Here is a 14,388-nt window from a genome sequence, read left to right on the forward strand (position 1 = left end):
TTGAAACTTGTTAAGCGCGAAAGTATTGAAGCTACGATAAACAATAGTTCTTGATAAGAGCATTTTTATTAAGATAGAATTAACGTTAATTTCGATCCGAGCTCGATTTCGACACTATTATAAACATTTCTCAAGTTTACGACCTACCCGTATATGTCCCGTATACGTCAAATACGTGGATCCTGCCACAGATTTAAGTATGAATGCGGCGTGAGTCTATTTCATCCACCGACTCGAGATACCCTCTATTTCGATGATAGCGTTCTCAGAGAGTCTTGTCCCAGAACCCACCGCATTGAATGGACTGGTTTGTTATCGCTTTCCCTCTGTCCGATTTCCTGGAGACGAGAGTTCTCCTCCAAATTCCGACGCACCCGATAGGTATATAGAATTCGCCAGTTGCGCAGACTATTGTGTAACCGAGATTTTGTCGTTCTTTCTTTGATCGATTTTAATGATTACGTCAAGTTTCGAAGACGAGGTTTGATCCCGTAATTCTCAAATCGCGTTGATCGAGAAAGATCGCCTGAACTTATTTTCATCATGAAGGATCGATTATGAAGTATCGTTAAAAAATTCACTTTTATTGCAAAATAAATTGTATCCTTTTCATGGTACAATTATCCTTTTTTCATTTAAATTTTCAAAGATTTTTAAAGTTAACAGAAGAAGAATGTTAAAATATATTTTGAAACTAAATGACTCTATTTAGTTCTTTATTTAGTAAATGACTCTATTTTATTATCAAGTAGATGATCACTATATTTTTCTGACAGCTATTTTCATGCTTTCATTTATTTATTTTTAGAAGATATTTTCTTTCGTTTTGAATTCGCAGTGATTGCTTGTAATTTTACGAAATTCTTCTATATAATATAATTTAGAATTTATTCAGTAATATCTCTCTTTGTGCTCGTTCATATATCGGTCTGTCATACTGACATAATTAAACGAAATGGAAATTTAGGGGACTAATTGTAGGTTTCCGGTTCAGTTCCTTCATCACGAGGTATTATGTGAACACATGCACGCACAAACACACGCGTGTCGATCAAATTCCCCCAGTTTTCGATTAAATCGATTCTTGCTCCCTTGCTCATGATGTTCCATCATGTGTCAGAGCTTGTAAAGAGAATCGATGCCTTCTCGTTAATTCCTGTTGCAATAGGTGAGTATTACTCATCGGCGAATATTGACATCGTCATATGAACTGCCTGTATCTGATCGCGTGAATATGGCAGTCGAGTTATCTAGGAGAAATTATAATCTTTGAATAAATGTCTAATTGTAAGTCAATTCGATACACGTATAATTTTGTATTTTTTTCTAATATTCAAAAATATTAAAAATATTAGTCTTTTTATATATAAATAAAACAGATGATATACTTGTATATAATTTTTATCAATATTTGCAATTATTATTTCTACCCTCAACTTAACTGTGTCATTGTTCAAAACACATTACACGTTGAGCCATTAATTCAAAGTCACCAGCAGAGCTGAGCATAATGAATGCTTTCGAACGGAAAAAGTGATCAAAATAAAGTGAGGGTGGATTAAGCTAAAACGAGAGCGAGTTGAAAGAAGGATTAAATATTCACTCACAAAAAGATAACTTCATAAAGAAAGAAAAAAGAGAGAGAGAGGGAGAGAGAGATTTGTAATTAGTTGAATTTGTTTAAATTATCAGCAGACTATAATCATCGAATTAAATTTTCATAAATTCCATCGGTTTATATTACACTATCACACGATATCAAATGTCATGTTAATAATTTTAAAATGACGCGAATCGAGATAATTTGTGTTAAAGAAAAAATTTGTAATGTGCTTTTTATTAGTAAAAGCTTATTATCTAAAAATTTTCCGGTAAATACAAACCCTGCGTTCTTTACTTATGCAAGAGGAATAAAATATACAAGATGAATATCCGAATATATACGGTATGACACATATTTAGAAATATTTCTTGTTACTACGCAGATCCATTGCATGCATTTCATGTTTTTCTTATAAGAAAATGTTTATTATATATAGAAAAATAGTAGTTGTGTTCGCAATGCGACAAAGGAAGAAGAAAATGACAGTCGGTTTTTTATATAACTTTATAATTAAAGTATTAAAATATCTTTTAAACGACAAGCTTTTACGACAAGTTTTTTAACTCTGATGCTGTTTGGATTTACTTTTCGGCTCGCTTATGTATATTATACAAACATATAATCAGATTATTGGTTTTAATCCGAGGCTTCCGCGAAAGTTTAGCATCCCGTCGATGTAATTTTGGTTTATTTGAGCGGATTCAAAAATATATAGCCATGCTCTAAACGCATATACATTTTCCGCTAAAGGCTAAGGGTATGTTTATGCACGTGTGTTTACCTATTAGCGACACGTCGGAGAGTCGACGGTACGCTCGACAAGCTTTGTGATTGTTCTCCCCTTGCAGTTCGCACCTTTGCATATCCGTCTATGCCATTCTAGCTTAGATGTTTTTCCAGTGTGTGTTTGTTATTGTGTATAATTTTCGTGTACATTCTAAATAAAAACATACACAATTTATTTACCTTACTTTTATAGTAATATAGGTAATTAATGATAAGAAATTCGCAATATGAAAAATGGAATAATAATGACTCGAAAATATATGGTCCTAAAATCACATTAAAAAAAAATATATAATCAAAATTATTTTAGTAGGATAATTTTTTATTGTATAATATTTATATACATATATATATATATATAAATATATAATATATAAATATATAATATATAAATATATAATATTTATATATATAATAGTTAGCAATGCAATATTTTACATCTAATAAATAAGTAGAAAATGTTTCACACGCCCCAGAGCGATGTTTTCGCAAAACATTTTCTACTTATATATACACCGTTCTAGAGTGACTTGAGAAGCGAGTTTAACAGGATGTGCAAGATCTCCTGCAAGCACTCTGATCAATACCACGGCACTAATCGGAGCACTAGCACGGAGAAATAGCAAGATAGATAGTGGACCGACAGAGAGACGGACAGATAAAGAGAGGGACAAAGAGGGAGGAATCAACTACAGAGGATGTGCGAGCAATAGTTTGGCAGAACCCATGAGGCAGATAAGCATGCCTGTAGGGTAGAGCTTCGACCTTCCGGAAAGTGGAGATTCCTATTGCGTAAGCTCCTGCTTTCTGCTCCTGTATAGTGTAAGCTCTCTGATGGGATCTTGCGTATAGCGTCATAACTGGCTGATAATCTAGAGAAATTACATCTCGCCGAAAAGCGAAAAGACATGAAAGCGTAATTTCTGAAATTAATAATTTCGGGAAGAGATAGAGTTAACGAAGGTTTAAACCGAAGGATTTTAATTCTCGAAGAAATATTAATCCAGAGACAAAGAGAGCGCAAAAATTCTAATTTCTCGTAGAGTAAAATCGTTCCCTCGCCGTAGTTACCCCACTGAGAGCACCCTCAATCCGAGGGAGTCATGATTGGGATCTATACATAAGTAGAGGCGTGTGTGTAAGTAGCTAAAGGCACCCTCAGATCCGCTCGGATGCTCGATCGCGGTCACGAAACTTCGCGCGGCTCCGTTTATTAACTTATTGGATCCTCCAACTTGCCGTTAAACTGATATTAATTACCGCGTTACTCGACCTCCTTCGTGCATCGTCCCGTTCGATTCACGAGGGCTCGAGACTTTCCGAATGACCCGCTTTCCGCCAGTTTCCGCCGCTCTTCTGCCCACGTGTCGTCCGGCGCGTTTTCCTTTTTCCCCTTAACACAAACCTGTCGCGCTACTACGTGCACGCTCCACAGAGCTTATTGAATCTCGTTCTGTCCGAATCTCTTTTGAAAGGAACGATTTTTCTTATTTTTGTTGTCTATTTTACTGCATTGTACGGAGGAAATAGATTTGAGTTCCGAAGATTATCAGCAGATTCTTTAATGCCACTTTCTTTCCTGACTAAAGGCTATTTTCTATACATATATATATATATATATATCTTTTTTTTGGAATATTTTCAGAATATCTGTTTATTTAATGATGACAGACACACATGCACATATCGCGCCGTGTTTCAAATCTAACTAAAAATAAGGCGCGACAGTTTGATTGACAGGTAGATGCAATAAATGGATATGTGGTCATGTACACTTATATCGTTGCCGGAAAATTCGAAGATGCATTCGCGCAATAAATCTTACCGAATGATCGTGATTTACGCGCTCGCAAACGAGATTTTTCGCTTCTATACGTCCGCGTATAATAACGAGGCAACAATTTTATTCGACTACGCGAATACGCTTCGTGTGCGTTTTTTTTTGTACATCCGTATTGTTCAATCGCGTAACTTCTCTCTCGCATACGTTTGCATACGCGAAAGGGACACCCGCAACCCTTATCAAGATGCAAAATTCATTACTCCGCACGGGGAGACAGCAAGAAAAAGAGAAAAGGGAGAGAAAGAGAAATAAATAAATACATAATATATCAGTTTTTCATGCCGGGGGTCGCGATATCTCGAGAGCGCGAGGCGCGTCCTATTTCCCGGCTTATCTCCCGGGATGGCATACTTGACGGACGAGGATCTGTGTTTGCCGTGGAGGACGGTAACTCGGTGAGCTTCCTGGACTGCGAGCATCGCAAGCTCTAGTATGGCATTGCCGAAAATGTTTTCTCGTCTGCCGGGTATTTGCGCGGGGCTATTGACACTCGCGCTCGCAATCGCCGTCTCCTTCCTTACGCCACTGTAAAGCCCGGTTTATGTTTAGCGTCGCGAAGTTAAATGGAAAAGCAAATCTATTGACTCCCTCTGATAAGAGAGAGACTATTTGTGTGTATGTGTGTCGGCATGTGTGTGAAAAAAAAAAACAAATTAAAGGAGCGTCGCGCCAGAAAATCGGAAGGAAAGATATCTCTACCGCACCTTCCGTTGCGGAAGATTTGGATTAAACAGCGGATTTCGCGCGCGATGGAACAATATTAGCATTTGTTGGATTTAACATAGTTTCCTTTCTCTCTTTCCCTTTCTCTTCTCTCTTCTGCTGACTTTAACACTTTAAAGTCTGCGGTTCCGTCAAGATTATCGAAGAACAAATTGTATGATGGTTTCGAGAAGAACTATTTTTACTAGAGTGCTAGTAATCGCTTAGAATAATATCTTGAAGAAATATTAAAGCAAATGGCATAAATCAGAGAATATATACATGTTGATAAAAATAAGAAGTTACAAAAATGTTTTAAATTCTAGATTTTTTATATTTTATAATAATAAATTTTTTTAAATTACAAATCTCAAAAAAATTATTTATATTTTGTCAGTCACATTGAATTCTGTCATCAAAAGTGGAAATTCCATGTGAATTTTTGTGTGAAAAATACGTAAAAATAAATTGGTTCTTTCTATGCCACTAGTGTTTGAAAATATAAATTGAAATGTACGTCAAAAATTCTTTCTTTTTATTATATACATCATAATAAATGTATGTATAATTCAATCTGCATGTATCTTACATTACTAGCAAAAATGAACCTTATAATAATTAATTAAGATTTACAATTATTATTAATCATAAATTTCGAAAAGAAAGTCTTCGATATATTGCATGAATCTATCTATCGAACAAGTTTAATGAGTCGAATAATGGCATATTAAAAAAGTAATTTATTTCGATATATCTTATAAGAGAAAGATTTATAGGATTTCTCACTTTCGACGTCGATAATTTAATTTAATATCAGTAAAGAAAGAAGAGTCTTGGAAAAGACTGGGATCAGCACCTTAGAATCATAGTTAAAGATATAAGTATATATTAAGATAAAGACTTTTATGTTTACGGCAGTGAGAGGTTTGCAAAAGGACTTTCCACCCAAAATCTTCGCTTATTCGATCTACGTTTCCCTAGTTTTACGAAAAGAACAGGACGAGCGTGCGAATCTAGGCTCCATCGGACACCGTGATTTCGCGTACGAACTTTCGCGTAATACGATCTTGATTGGCTACCGGGGATACTCGCGATAGCGGACAGAGCAAACGTCATATCCGATTTTCACGGTGCGATTGAACTGGGAGTCGGCAACCGGCAGCCCCGGTGAAATGGCGGTAAAGTCAACACATCGATAAAATCTCTTCCCGTCATCGACAATAGTAGTCATCGGCGGCACCGTCATGACTATTAAAATATTAGCGAAACGTACACATGCACGTTCCCGCTTCGATACTCTAGAAACGCTGACGTGTCGAGCAAATAAGCGAGATTGCAATTAGAAAAGTAGAGACTTGCCGGTTCGATGGATGTAAATTTATTCATGAAGTTGGTTGAACGTTGCACATTGAATCGCGATCGATATATTTCCACGTGAATCTCTGGGAATTTCTGATTTAAATTCTGGAAAGTGGTATGTAGGTACTAAGCTTCAAAATGTAACGTACATTAGAGTTATTTATTTCGGGTTAATTGGAGCATTTATGCCAAAAGTAACGTATTATATGTTAAAACGCGAAATCTAATAATGTTACACACAGATGTTTCTCATTTGTAATGTTATTTTTTAATAGCACATTTTCTCTTTGATTAATTTGGAGTAATATCTTTTTTAATGAAAAGCATGTCAAGAGAGCTCAATTAGTAACTTTGTCATTACATTATTTTAAAAATTAGATTTTGAACTAAAATTCTGTTCAAATGCACTTTAAAAATAAATTAAAAGATTCTATTATTCATTGTTTCTATAGAAACTTGGTTTACTCATTGTCAGAGACTTATTTTTAATAATTAATCACTTGAAAGTTAAAAACTATATTATTTTTATTTTAATATAAATTAACAAGAAGAATTGTTTAGTTGTTTAATTTGTAGTTTATAGTAATAATTATTTTAGAATCTATAGTTCATAATTTGATGCTTTAATATTATAGAATGGTTTATTAAATGATATGCGCATGTCGCAAATTAATAATTATTATTTAACCGGAAACAAGCACTCGTAATGCAATTTTATCAATTAATTTAATTATTATCACGTATTAACAATAAAGCTAGTTAAAACTGTGTGTGTGTTGACGCAGTAAACAGATAATTGTAACTGTTGGATTCTAATATTTAACTGTACTAAAATTAATTTCTAGTCGACATAAAGCATAAAGTGTAGTATAATCCGAGTTTCAATTTATTTTTTTTAAATTCTCTCTTTTACGGCAGATAGCATGACAAATAAATAACCTGACGCTTAAAGTGACCATTACAAATTTTGCACAAGAAATATAAAATATAAAATGACAGACGTTTCATAATTAATGAAAATCTACTATGAATGCAGTCCGAGTTCTGCGAAATAATTCTTTTTCTATTTCGCAATATATATTTTTCGTACTTCGCTTCTTAAATCCCCGGTTCGATACAGTCGCTCGAGAATAAATCGATTCTATTCGCGTTCGTTAACTCGGAGACCGGCAGCCTCCGGTAGTTGGACATGTTGTCGAAATTAAAAAGGGAGGGGGGGAAGGTCAGGATAGAACGTGATATCGAAGATATCGTAGAGTTTAATTTAAACGAAAAGAGAACGAGATCTCCCCGTCGACAACCGTTCGCCGTTATCCTTCTCTCTCTCTCGTTTCTCCCCCCAAGCGATAATGGTCGGACCCGTTGTCGACTCGTACTACTCGCTGCAACGTCGATGCGGCACGTTCCGACGAATAGGTGCTGCGATATCCCTCTTATTTCACGCCGCCGCCGTCGTCGCCGTAAATGTTACGGCGAAATAATCATCTTCTTCTCTTCTTTTCTTTCTCGCACAGTCTCGCTTACCGGTACATAAAACGCTTGCACGATAGCATCTGCAGCCAAGGAAAGAAACGAGACAAGTCGGCTTAACCCCCCGTTATCGTTTTCTCTCGCGATCCCTCGAAAACCTCTCCCGTACTTAATTGTAAAGAATTTATTTTCTCTCAATATCTCTCTCTCTCTATTTGTGATTTATCAACGTGCTGTAATTGACGGATTAACCGCGATGTTTCTGTACTTTAATTTGCGACTTCTCCCTGGATATATGTATCATAATTTACCTTACCGTGGAAAGTTTTGATACGAATTTTCGCTCCGCGATACGTATTAATTCACGAGCGAAAATGAGAAGCAACGCACGGCATAATTTTATTACGGCGAAAATCTCCTGAAAAGCAAACGGAGACGGATGTATCCGCGATGTTACATGTTGAACAACGCATAGTTGAAATCTCGTTTCGCAAAAGTCTCTCTCGAAGGAAACACTATAGATATTAACATTATTATTCTTGCTTTAACAAAACTTAAACTTTTGGAAAATACCTTCATATTTCCTTACTTTCCATCCTAACGTAAGTTTCATCCCATCCCCAAATGCATGTCGTGTTATAACAATTAACATTTGATATTTTTTTTATCACTTTTCACATATTAATAAAATTATTGTCAATTAAAGAGAGGAGAAATTTCACACACACACACACAATAAGAGAACATTGCAAATCTATATAGCAAATACTTTGTTCGGTGTACTTTTCATGAAAATAGGCAGATTTATTGCAGCGAGCTTATGTAATAACAGAAACGAAAGTGTATATATGATCCCGGATACCCCGGTCGGACAAAACTTTAGCTTTCATTAGCGGATAAATTGAAAATGCACGCGAGGCGCGTTTTGATTTCACGAGTTACATTTTGCCTCTGTAAACGGCAAATATTTAATCGTCGAGAGTATAATTTTTAAATCGAACGTATAACAATAATTCGTCCGCCCGTATCATAAATGTTCATTAACGTTAAAGAAAATATCGGCGTATTTAATCCTCCCTATATGCACATGATATCCGCGGATGCACACGTTTGATAAAATTTTGACAGACAGGATAAGCGATTCGCGCGGCGAGAACAGATAAACGAGCCGGAGGATGTAGGATGATTCGAAATCTCTGCCGCCCTCGGAGGTAGACGTCCCTATATCGGCTCATCTCGCCGTCAGTGAAAAATTGTAAATTTAATTATCTATAATGTCCGCGCGCGCGCGCGCGCGCGGTAACTGAATTTGAATATAAAATTATGCGCATATATATCCTTAGCCTTCGGCTCGTCAAGTCGCTGAAGCACTTTGTGAAGAAGAGAGAATCCTCATCCTCTCTTCTTGGGAAATTAGCACCGCTCTCTGAGCACGACTACCACCCCGTGAATCCCTTCTCTCTCTAATGCCCGCCCGCTTTTCCGTATTTTAAAACTGCCTTAACAGTACTCAGGCGCACACAGTTGATAATCTCCTCCCGCTTTAATTAATCCACTTGTGCGAAATGCCGGCAAGAAGTGCATTTCGACGAGATTGGCGAGCGTGCGCGAAATTCGAAGAGCGCGTAACGAGCTTATCACATTTTCATGCCTTTTCCTACTCCTCGTGTCGTGATTTCGATAAACGATCCGCAATTTTATCGTGTTTTCGATTTCGCCGAAATCATTGTAAATTCTACGTTGAATAATTTCATGATTCGCGAGACGAGACAGGATAAGCGCAAACGAAAAGGTTTCATTCTATCGCGCTGTGTGATTTATTTTTGGAAACATCAAGTGAGATACATTCTCTTTAATCAGCATTTGATAAAGTTTGTAATTCTCATTTCGCATGAAATAGGCAAATATAAAATATGAGAGAAATAGCCTCATAAATATTTACACCGAAGTGAATATAACCACTGCCGTAGCATTTGATGATGAAATGTAATTCAGTATTGACCGATACGGATGCTTTGTATTCATCGAATATAATTAGTAAATACGCCGTGTTTGACTGTATTCAGTGTGTAACGTATGAATATTTAACACATGACAAATCGTCGTGACAAAATTTCACTGCTCACAAACGCATGAGAGCATGTTTAATTCAATTTTCTATTAATATTTTAATTGGACTTTCAAAAAGTTCTCCTCTATCTCGGTCGTTAGATCGGATAATATTATGTTCAAAACACGTTGCTCAATTTTAATTACGAAGCTTTGTAAATGTCAGAAGTTTAATTGCAATAACGAATTGCTAATGCGGTCGAAAAAAAAAAAAAAAAAAAAAAAAAAAAAAAAAAAAAAAGAGCGCGGATAGCGTAATTAGATTGCCAACTCGCATTAGTCATCGATGACATAGTACGACGTAAATAATTATCTTTACGCCTTTTTGCACAGCGTACCGATTAACATTTTAGCGTCTATGAAACGCGATCGACTAGCAAAAACGAATGGGTAGCGAGAACGTTCGAGTTAACAATCGATCTCCCCGGGGAGCAAAACTGACAACATATCGTTCTGCCAGCAAGTACGGGCCAACAATTTCCAAGTGTAGCTCTCCGTTGAGAATTCATGTGACGTTTACGGAGCAAGAAGAATTGATAATGCCAAAATGATAGAAATTAGGATGATGCTGCATTTCTGTATTCTTTCGATAATTTTCGTATAAGAAAATAATATATTTTTTTTTCAATAGGAATGGTTCTATTTTCTGTCTGACAGAAGTCCACCACAGTATCAACATCTGTTAAACGGAGATAAATTCTACGCGTATAAATACGTTGACATATTATGCACGTGTTGCTCTTGACGCACGTGTATATGCGAGGTGTAAAAACTATTGTGCTATCAGAAAAGCATATCTAAGCGCGGATCTAAGTATGTACTTGAGAGGAAAAGTACAGATGTTTGTAGTCCAGATGCGCTTCGCATCGCTCTTCATAACGTGCGGTAACCATCGTGTTTCCGCCTCGTTCCGGACATCTTGGCTTTTGCTCTCTTTAGCTCTCTTTCTCTCTTCATTTTCTTGCTCTTATCATGCGGTGGCAGTAGTAGTGGCCTGCTCGTATGGCGGATTGAATGAGCGAATTAAACTTTCATTGCACCGCTGTGGTTCCCACGAGGGACATCGTCTTCGTCTCTTTGTTTCCTCGCGCGGTCCATCTTCTCTCTCGTGTCTTATTATCTTGATTTGCGCGCTTCTCCCGTTTCCGGTATAATGCCCTCCTTGTCTCTCTTCATTTCTGTTATTGCTTACATTTTGCGCGCTCATCCTTTCACGGTCTCACTTCGTTGTTTCAGCATTTTCTCCCGCGTTTTTGTCCCCGTTACATTTTGGCATTGTGCGACGAATACCGTGAAATTGCCGATTACAACTGCCATTGAGATATTATCTTTTGTATATTGTGATTATACGTAGTTATGCCCATTAGACCACAAAAACAAGTTATTTTCATCGTACTTATGTAAGTTTATAGAGAACATTACAAGTAGGATCTAACAATAAGCAAAAAGAATGTAAGTGCAAAAATGTATTTGGAGGAATGTTTGTAAAAATTCAAAATATACTTTTTCAAGATAAATTGAGCAAATAAATACGGAGATAAAAATACAGTAAAAATAAATTGAATAATAAAATCAAACTTTTATAATCATCGATCGAATTTTCGATGACGGAGATCAGAAAGATTATTATATATCGAAAGAACAAGTGATTGTATCACTTATAGATCCTTGCAGTTTTCGATAATCGTCTACAACAAATCATTGAATTCTACTTTTTCAAACGACAGCGTGTAATGAGGCATGAAATATTAAGATACTGAACAACCAAAACCTCTATTTCGTTTCCGATTCAGCCATTGTGGCTCTATTCGCGGAATAAGATGCTTGGTGCGGTCGATACGATTCTGATGGCATCGTTGAAAGCTCGAAGAGGAAGTTTCGTTGAGAAAACTGAAGCTCGACAGTAGTTGCAATTTTGAAGGCAATATTCGTAAAATTTCCTTCTCACATATGTAATTTTCTCTTCTGCCTTTTCACATTCCTCTGCATCTCAGATAGAGAATTCTATTTCCATTCGAAACTTCGCATTTACATCTCATAATATGCTACTTGCGTATCTTTATCCGCGATAAGTTAAAATAGCATTATCATTCCCCGCGGCGAATTACATTTTACTTTACTTTCAACTTATTCAGAAATAAATCTGTAGAAATTTCGTAAGAAGAATAGTGATTTATTTATTCTGACAGCGATTATGCAAGTTAAAATTGTGTATTTTCTAAGTTGAAATTAAGGATAAATTAGAATTATGAATTCTTTGTTTTAGAAGCACTCCCTTTTTTAAAATATCTAAAGCAAAGTATATCTGTCTCACATAAGAGATAATTTTCCGCAATTTTACACGTGCCAATAAAATGGGAAATAAATTGTGCGAGTCGAGTCTTAACAGATTTTACGAGGGATCGACCCTATTATCCCTTTTAATATCTCGTAAATTATCACTTTACGGAGCATCTTTGTCGGATTGTGTAGGGGATCCAAACAATCATCATCTCTCCGCAACATTTTTAAGGGAAATAACAGTCCGTTGACTTTGTCCCAGTTTGTATCCCTGTTTTGCAGATTCCCTCGTGATCCTTCGCGTTTCTCCCATCCGTCGCTCTTTCATCCCCCCCGTCTCGTTATCCCCCACTGTCTCTCTCTCTCTCTCTCTCTCTCTCTCTCTCTCTCTCTCTCTCTCTTCGTTCCTCTCCGTTCTGGCGACGCCGACGGAGGACGGACGGACGGACGGCTGTGCCGAACGAGGACCAGCGCAGGCAGACTACGAACGTCAGAGTGCCCTCCGACTTCGTCGCGTACACATCCCTCCTGGTGGATCGCGACTATCGCGCACAGCGATACGTTTCGCGTTTCAAATTTGTACGTTCGTGTTGCGAAAATAAAAACAACGCGGCAATTTGTGAAACTCACGCCGGTGAATACTGGTATACACTCGTGTGATTTTGTGTCCGAGACCTGTCCGAAAGGTAGGCGAGAAAAGCTCGCTCGCTCGCGTAGTCACGAGGAGCGAAACGGAAATTGAAAACGACGGTGCAATCCGGTGGAGAGATACCGTGAGAGAAACTGAACTTCATTTCGCGCGGAATCCGCCTTCGAGTTCTCTCGATTACATCAGCACGGAATTTCTGTCCTGTTCTCCGAGAATCTGGTATCTCCGAAGATCTGTCCTTCCGGAAACATCCGGTCCGATCATTGAAGATTTTAGTATTTACTTACGGAGAGATAGAGGAAGATACTCTTTGAAAAATATTGTCTTTTTCTAAAATATTATTTGCAAGCGAATTTTTATTCTTTGAATATTTCAGAGGGATCATTGTATGTTAACAGCAACGACGATTAATATAATAGTTCGATCTACTGTGAAGTGACAATTTATTTTGCGGTTCGCTCGAATAAAAAAGCAAGAGTTTCTATCGATAAATCATTCTCGTCGATCTAACAATAAGATGGATATCTGGAAGAAGCGACACTCGTAGAACTTCCGATATTGGTGCCGCGTTCCTTCAACCGTGTCTTACTCCAATTTTTGTTGGAAATCGTGGGAGAAAAGACTGAAGTTGGATCTATCGCGAGAGATCAAGCACGATGCGCTGAGGAAGCATCGATCATCGCGGGCCAAAAGCGGGGCGGCCTAGAAGCGTTGGATGTTCAATTAAATCGTTTCAGCATCGGATAAACGGGATAAACGGGCAGATAGTGGTAGTAACAAAGAGCATAAGGCGAGAGAGTGAGAGGAGAAAGATAACTGGAGCCGAGTCGCATGACTCGATTAATTTGGAGCGACAAACATCGCGATGCTACTGCAAAAGAGCGTTTTGTTATCTTAATAAAAAAGAAAAATAGTTTAGAAATATCATATTCGTGAAACAAAAATACTTGGATCGGTTTGCAACGAATAATTCGGGAAGGTGGTGTGAAAAACGTAAAGGTGTAGAATATTCGCGATAGAATTTTCTTCTAAAGCGTATCACATGGTTAATAACAATGATGGTACGGTTGAACAGATGTAACTGAGTTACTTGCGCGGAAAATTAACGTCATCAGAGCGGCACAAACGATATAAAAGTTGGAATTTTAACGTCCGCGCGGCGAAGGCTGCTATATTAATTGCCCGTCGTAATTGGGGTTTGTAGGGATCGCGCTTAATTAGTTCGGGGTCTATAACGGGTGAACGATGAAGTGGTACGTGTTGGTGTTGGTGTTCACCGGTCTGACTAGAGGCGATAACGCCGTCCATGCGGACAAAATCTTCAACTGCCCGGATCTCAATGCTCAAGACGAGATAGATCTCGACAAGGTATGTGAGTTGCCGTCGTTATCATCGTTCGCTATCACTCTATTCCATACATACACGCGTATGCACTCGTACAATAGTAATATTTTTATATAAAAGTGTGTCTCTAATATATATTTTTTTAAATATATATAATTATAGCTCTTTTTTATACTTCTATTAATAAATTTAACTAAAACTCACTTCTTACCTAGATATGTAGCTCTGAATGTTTAGAAAATA

The 14,388-nt window shown here is 37.2% G+C and overlaps 2 protein-coding genes across 3 annotated transcripts in view; one reads left to right on the forward strand and one right to left on the reverse strand.

Moving 5' to 3' along the window:
* The window catches only part of Muted (biogenesis of lysosome-related organelles complex 1 subunit 5), a 98,071-nt gene that overhangs the window by 6,164 nt on the left and 77,519 nt on the right, over positions 1-14,388 (reverse strand). The gene's annotated exons all lie outside the window — the stretch shown is intronic.
* The window catches only part of LOC145938114 (uncharacterized), a 66,134-nt gene continuing 64,353 nt past the window's right edge, over positions 12,608-14,388 (forward strand). Inside the window, exon 1 of the mRNA XM_083041515.1 lies at positions 12,608-14,169. Coding sequence (XP_082897641.1) covers positions 14,047-14,169 — 123 coding nt within the window. The 5' untranslated portion in view covers positions 12,608-14,046. The remainder of the gene's footprint in view (positions 14,170-14,388) is intronic.

This window comes from Prenolepis imparis, unplaced genomic scaffold (assembly GCF_030444845.1).
Source record: "Prenolepis imparis isolate NDT839.2.m4 unplaced genomic scaffold, iyPreImpa1.0 SCAF_7, whole genome shotgun sequence".
Taxonomy (NCBI): domain Eukaryota; kingdom Metazoa; phylum Arthropoda; class Insecta; order Hymenoptera; family Formicidae; genus Prenolepis; species Prenolepis imparis.